This window comes from Arachis duranensis, chromosome 1 (genome assembly GCF_000817695.3).
Source record: "Arachis duranensis cultivar V14167 chromosome 1, aradu.V14167.gnm2.J7QH, whole genome shotgun sequence".
In the NCBI taxonomy this organism is placed as follows: Eukaryota; Viridiplantae; Streptophyta; class Magnoliopsida; order Fabales; family Fabaceae; genus Arachis; species Arachis duranensis.
In genome coordinates, this window is record NC_029772.3 from 103,225,385 (window position 1) to 103,232,483 (window position 7,099).

The 7,099-nt window shown below is 34.9% G+C and overlaps 1 protein-coding gene across 1 annotated transcript; it reads left to right on the top strand.

Moving 5' to 3' along the window:
• The first annotated feature begins 1,712 nt into the window (after positions 1-1,712).
• LOC107468795 (ABC transporter B family member 25) lies at positions 1,713-6,758 on the top strand. Its single transcript, XM_016088157.3, has 17 exons — positions 1,713-1,938; positions 2,506-2,574; positions 2,653-2,688; positions 2,773-2,847; positions 2,937-3,061; positions 3,192-3,291; positions 3,438-3,609; positions 3,711-3,829; positions 3,907-4,017; positions 4,110-4,254; positions 4,426-4,558; positions 4,984-5,059; positions 5,152-5,217; positions 5,329-5,436; positions 5,775-5,882; positions 5,972-6,169; positions 6,253-6,758. Exons 1-17 carry the CDS (start codon positions 1,888-1,890, stop codon positions 6,460-6,462), a joined length of 1,902 nt encoding a protein of 633 aa, XP_015943643.1. The 5' UTR covers positions 1,713-1,887; the 3' UTR covers positions 6,463-6,758.
• Positions 6,759-7,099: the final 341 nt, after the last annotated feature.

The following is a 7,099-nucleotide window of genomic DNA, read 5'->3' on the forward strand; positions in this document are numbered from 1 at the left end:
GATAACACTAAAATGACTTGAATGAATATGTTTATACTATATTGCAATCTTATTTAGTTGAATTAATGTAATTTCACATTTATTGGATTGAATTCTTGTCAAAAATAAAAATTACCAAAATTTCTGAATTTTGACACTAAAATTTTACTGCAAACACATAAATATTTTCTTAATGTCTTTTGATGCTTCAATGAGAGCTTCTTTTCTTTCTCTACTTACTAACTAAAGATAATGAGAAGGAATATTCTAATTTGATGTTCTAATTTTGCTAAGTAATTATAAAGATCAAGATAACGACGAATAAGAGGAGGAGTTGTTGTTTTGAATTGTTGTTTTTATTTTTTTAGGAGTATTGCTTCTCATATTAGACTTAAATGAACATATATTACAATGTTATTTTATTGAATGAATATAAAAAACAAATTCATACTAAAAGATCACAAAATAACACCAAAATTACTTGAATGAATATGTTTGTATTATATTAGAATCTTATTTAGTTGAATAAATGTAGATTTTCACTTATTGGGGTTGAATTCTTGCCAAAAACAAAAAATATTGAACTTTTTTAATTTTAACACCAAAATGTTGTTACATAAACACAGAAATTTCTTCTTTAATGTTGCATTTTTTGTTTCTTACTTTTTTTTAATTGCTTTTACTTCTTTTAAGAGTATTATTTCTCAATTAGACTTGAATGCACATTTATTAGATAGAAAGCTTACATGTGCAAAAATTTAAAAGGAAATGAAGGAGGAAAAGAAACATTGTAATTTACGTATAAAAGGAAAACGACATTGACCATGATAATGATAATGGTGATGGAGGTGGAGAAAAAGAAAAAGGAAAGAGGAAAATAAATTCAAATGAGAAAGAAATGAGGAGGAAAAAGAGGAGGTGGTAGTAGTGACTAGAACGATGATGATAATAAAAGAGAAATATAAAGAAAAATGAGGAGAATAAGAAGAGACAATAGCAGCAGTAATGACGATGACGATAACGACGATGGAAGAGGAGGAAAAAGAAGGAGGAAAATAAATTCAAATGAGAAAGGAAAGAGGAGGAAGAGGAGGAGGTGACGGTGACGACGAAGACGACAAAAGAGAAAAATAAAGAAAAAGGGGAAGAATAAGAAGAAGCAATAGCAGTAACAACGTACGAGAAGAAGAACTGCGTGAACAAAAAATACATTATAACAACTTAGTTGAATTTAGTTAGATTAATGATTTGAATGTAGAATTTTTCTATATTAATTATAGCAATAATTAATAATTATTAAATAAAATAAATTTGAATTGTTTTAATTATATATATTGAAATTCTAATTAAATTTTTAGATAATTTAGTCATCAATTTTAATAATAAAATATATATAATTAAAATTAATGACTAAAATTATATATGAGCATGTATTTTTGTACATAAACGTATCTGAAAATAAAACCCATGACAAAAAATGGCCCTATTGAATTGATAGATGGAAAATGAGCAGTTAGTACTTCACAGTGATTGTTTAATTTCGGCCACCCCTTCTAGTTGGGTGATATTGGACCACATTCATTTCCTGGGCAATTTTCTGAACTGAAATCTTTGACCAACAATAATAACTTCATTATTAAGTAGTCCTACATCTTTAGCAATACATTAATTAATTTAATTTTTTTATATATTTTTAAATGACCAACTCAATATAAATAGTACGTCAATTGTTTTTATTAATTAACAGTGTTAACAATATTGGGGATATTAATTAGTTTCTAGGGGAGAATCTATAAGTTGGAGTGGCGATAGGAGCATAAGAGATTACTAGTAACGTGTAAGTGTAGCATTCTTCCTATTACAACTAGAAATTAGAAATTGGAGAGAGAGAGAGAGAGAGAGAGAGAGATGAACGGTTTAAGAGGTGAAAGAGCTCCTCTCTTGGAAGCTGAGCGCGGCGTAAGTCACAATATTTTCTCTTATTTTTAATATTTTTTTTTTCACAGTCTCAGTCACTCTGCCATTCTTGTGTATGCTTACCTTTTTACTTTTCAGCTCCAACAATTTTGCAGCTCTAAAAATATGATTGTTCCTTTCACTCTGGATAAGAATATTACTATGTTTTTATTTAGTTCAGATTTATTTGTTACGTAATGTTAGTGTTATTATTTTGAGTGAAAGAGTGCGTTTAATGAGCTGTTTCTATTTCGAAAATCTGATGCTAGAGTTACATAGAATTGAGAAATGAAAATTGATTTTTGAAATCCATCAAATCACAGTCTTCATAGTTTGAAAAATTTTCGCTTCAAAATGTTGGCTTGTTGACTTTTGCTATGGCTTCCTCCTAAACCTATTGAGACATGCGTGTTTTCTTGACAATCGTTTTAATGGAACTGTTAAATTAACTTCCTAATTGTTCATAATGGTTATGCTTTATTTACACCAAAGAACTGCATAAAAGAATAAGGATTCTAGACCTATTTCTGGAACTGCATTTTAGCATTGTATTCTATTGATTTTGTATAGGGAAGGGGAAAGAGGGATGGAGCTTCAGAGGACCAAGTCTCAGACCTTGAGCACGGTGACGGAGTGCCGGTTGTCTATACACCCTTAGAATCTCTTTGATCATGATTTTATGTGTACAATTGCTAACTATATGAATTAAATTGTCAGGCAGCGAATGTGGGATTCTTCAGAGTGTTTTCACTTGTAAGTGGTTGGTGCTGGTGTTTATTTGGATGAATTGCTGCCATATTTTTGTGATCATTTAATTCTATAATTAATTAATTTCAGGCAAAACCAGAGGCTGGAAATTTGGTGATTGGTACAGGGGCTTTGTTGATTGCGGCCACATCAAGTATCTTAGTTGTATGATCATTTACTCCCTCTATTTCCTGCGTGCGCGCACACAGTTTTTCCAGCATGTTTCCTAATGAACATGGAATTTCCTGCTGTAGCAAAAATATGGTGGCAAGATAATTGACATTGTGTCAGGAGATCTAAGAACTCAAGAGCAGAGAGATGCGGCTTTAAATGCTGTCAAGAACACCATTATAGAGATCTTTCTAATTGTGTTTCTTGGGTATGAACCTTGCCTGATTACTCTTGCACTGGTCATTTTTTTTATAATCTGAATGTAGTTATGTTTTGTGATCCGTTGTGTGGATTTTCTGTATCCCCACGTGGTTCACCGAGTTTTCCTGGATTTTCAGTTCAATTTGCACAGCACTTCGGGCTTGGCTATTTTCTTCTGCTAGTGAAAGAGTTGTCGCACGGCTAAGAAAGGATTTGTTCAGTCACCTTGTAAACCAGGTAAAATAATATTGTTGCAATGACTCTTGCGTTGTGTTATTTTTGGTCCAATGAATTGGAGAGTAGGAATTTTCAAACTTGCAGATTGTAACTGCCCTTGCTGCTCAATGAAAGCTTTTGTTTATTATGGAATCACGATTTTTCAGGAGATTGCTTTCTTCGATGTTACTCGAACGGGAGAACTCTTAAGTAGGTTGTCGGAAGATACACAGATCATAAAGAATGCCGCAACTACCAATCTTTCTGAGGCCATGAGGAACCTAGCAACAGCACTTATGGGTCTCAGCTTCATGTTTGCAACATCTTGGAAGTTAACATGTGAGTAGTTGAAGAGTGAAGGTTTATTTCATAAACTATAGACACACATTTATTCCATTGTTCAAATCCTAACTTCTCTCTCTTCCCTCAATATCTTCTAGTGTTGGCTTTGGCTGTTGTGCCTGTAATTTCTGTTGCTGTCCGTAAATTTGGGCGTTTCCTGCGTGAACTATCTCACAAAACTCAAGCTGCAGCTGCAGTAGCATCTTCAATTGCTGAGGTATTCCTTTTCCACCAAACCAACATTAGGAGATGATATTCATTTCCAATCTAATCTTAATTTTGCATGTTGCTTAGGAATCATTTGGTGCCATAAGAACAGTAAGATCTTTTGCCCAAGAAGATTATGAAATTTCACGCTACTCTGAGAAAGTTAGTGAGACACTCAGCCTGGGCCTTAAGCAAGCTGTGAGTTAGTCCTTTCTGGTTTGATCTATATGCTACTTTGTAAACTAATTTGTTTGCCTATGCATTTTAACCTTATCCACTTGATGTTACAGAAAGTCGTTGGACTCTTTTCTGGAGGCCTTAATGCAGCGTCCACACTTTCTGTTATCGTAGTAGTTATATATGGAGCTAGCTTGACAATCAAGGGTCACATGACCTCGGGTGATCTCACGTCTTTCATTCTTTATAGTCTCTCAGGTAAGTTCCTCATTCTATTCTGCAATTTTACATTAAATGATTTCTATAGAACCTTAACAGTTGAAAGTATGTATGATGCAGGATTGTTATAGTTGATCAGATTCCAGTTTGATCTGTTGTGTTTGAACTGTGGCGTAGTATATATGCTGACTCGGTTATTTTTCCTTGCAGTGGGATCTTCTATATCTGGCTTGTCGGGATTGTATACAGTAGTTATGAAAGCTGCAGGTGCTAGCCGAAGGGTATTTCAACTTTTGGATCGTGAGTCGTCAATGCCTAAGCCAGGAAATAAATGTCCTCTTGGGTCAGTAAACATAGATTTTGTAAAATATATCTATAAATGTTATTTTCAGATAGTTCCCCTTCTCTTTTGCCTATTTTGGCATATTAAGATCCTGAAATACCCCTAATCTATTGTGTCTCATCCTAGGGTTCAAGGTGTAGATTCCTGTACCACAGAATTTACAGTGTTCCAATTATGTATTCAAAGCCTACATTTCCAATGTTGGTTGAAGTTCATCCTTGAAAATTTACCACTCACTTTGTACCCCAAAACCAAAGACAGCCAGTGTTACAGTGAAGTGGAAATTTATTGATGAAAACCTTACATAGGGCGAGAGTACAAAAGTCAATTTCACCTCTGTCATTAGAAGTGTGAATTGCAGAATAATTTTCATTAATTAACTATACCAAACTTATTTATGACAACAAATGAACATTATATTGTAGTGATCAAGATGGGGAAGTGGAACTCGATGATGTATGGTTTTCCTATCCATCGCGCCCTAATCACATGGTGCTCAAGGTATCAGTTTCCTTCTAAGTTACTGTTCTGCTGTTACGTATATAATACAAATTCGAGGCTACAATTACTAAAAAGTACATTTTCATCAATAGGGCATTACAATTAAACTGCTGCCTGGCTCAAAAGTTGCTCTTGTTGGTCCAAGTGGTGGCGGGAAGGTATCGTCCACATTTTCTCCATGATTTTTCTTTGTTCCTTTGTTTGATTTTCTGCTGTTTATTATTCGACAAACTTCTTATTCAACATGAACTTATGTCTTTTTTGTGCAGACAACAATAGCTAACTTGATTGAAAGATTTTATGACCCAAGCAAAGGAAAGATTTTGCTGAATGGGGTTCCTCTGGTAGAAATATCTCACAAGCATTTGCACAGAAAGGTATCTCAATCATAAACTTATGGTTTTTGCTGCTTAAAATTAGTTACACGAATATTATAATGTTTCAATAACAACTGTTTAACTCATTTTAAGTTAGTGTATTATAGTTTAAGGCTTTATAGTATTTTGAACATATTAGATTCTGAGGAGATCTTGAAATATTCCTGAGGAAATCAAGATGAAGTGCTATTTATTAATTTATATATTGTGCCTCATGAACTCACCTATTACATTGCAGACTTATTCTAAGTGTTAATATGCCCGTGTTAGCAAAAGAAAGGTTGAACACTCTGAAGTCTAATTTCTGAGTTTAACGATGTCTGCTTGTAATTTTGCAGATCAGTATAGTGAGTCAGGAGCCTACATTGTTCAACTGTTCCATAGAGGAGAACATAGCCTATGGTTTTGACGGCAAAGTCGACGAAGTTGACATAGAAAATGCGGCTGTAATATTTACTTTCTTTCACCAATGAAACTCATCTCTCATTTTCTCCCAACTCTAGTTAATTCACCATTTGTATGGATTTGAATGCAGAAAATGGCCAATGCACATGAATTTATATCAAAGTTCCCAGAGAAATACAAGACCTTTGTTGGAGAGCGTGGGGTACGGCTTTCGGGAGGGCAGAAACAGAGAATTGCGATTGCTAGAGCCCTGCTCATGGATCCAAAAATTCTCCTCCTGGATGAAGCCACCAGTGCCCTGGATGCCGAAAGCGAGTACCTAGTGCAGGTGAGTAGTGAGTTGACATCATGTAGCATATAAAATTTGGCTTGTATTTGCCATTCGCTAATTTTGTGGTCCATATGTTGTAGGATGCCATGGATTCTCTAATGAAGGGAAGAACTGTTCTAGTCATTGCTCATAGATTATCAACTGTCAAAACTGCCGATACTGTAGCGGTTATCTCGGATGGCCAAGTAGTTGAGAGTGGCACGCACGATGAGCTTCTCAGCAAGAATGGTGTCTATACTGCATTAGTCAGGAGACAACTGCAGACAGCAAAAACCGAAAATGTAGTTTAGTTTGTTGAAGCAAAGATTATGATTTATGAATGGCCATTGTTGGTTATTAAATACTTTTGATACAGTATAGTTCCTTGGTGACACGCATGACCTTCACAGTTGCAAGTTACAACTTACAACACTAGGTTTCAGCAGAGAAATTGTGGATACTGGTCGTTTACTGTTCCCACTGTCTAAAATGAAATCTCGCTTCCTGGATTTTGTATTTTGTATCTGTAATTTAGATGTTGGATAGAGTAAATATTAAACAGCAACTGAAAATGTTGAATCGAAGTGAAAATTTGATAGCTATCTTCGTATCTGCAATGTCTCTCATCAGTGTAGCATGGAAAGCTCGTCAACCTTTCTTTGCCGATCCGTTCAGTTTTTCACCATGAACCATGGTGCAACTAGCTGCTCCGCGAAGTCTGAGGGGATTCTTTGCCTCGCCATGGCTGAACATACTGCGGCCCCGGCCTTCTTTCTTTTTTCTCCTGATCTCTTCCGGGCAAAAGCCCTGTTTTGTAACAAAATAAAAAGATTCAAATCATTGATGTGATTTTTGGTTTTCCAATGTATCCTCTAGTTCGGAGGACTAATCTGTCAACTGGAGTTTCATTCGAGCTTTTTTGGGATTGGCAATCCAATTGCTCCATAT

Bases quoted from the DNA above. Each gene is read 5' to 3' on its own strand.
- LOC107468795 (XM_016088157.3), top strand. From the start codon at position 1,888: ATGAACGGTTTAAGAGGTGAAAGAGCTCCTCTCTTGGAAGCTGAGCGC. The intron at 1,939-2,505 runs GTAAGTCACAAT...GATTTTGTATAG, and splicing joins TCTTGGAAGCTGAGCGCGGC to GGAAGGGGAAAGAGGGATGG. The intron at 2,689-2,772 runs GTAAGTGGTTGG...AATTAATTTCAG, and splicing joins TCTTCAGAGTGTTTTCACTT to GCAAAACCAGAGGCTGGAAA.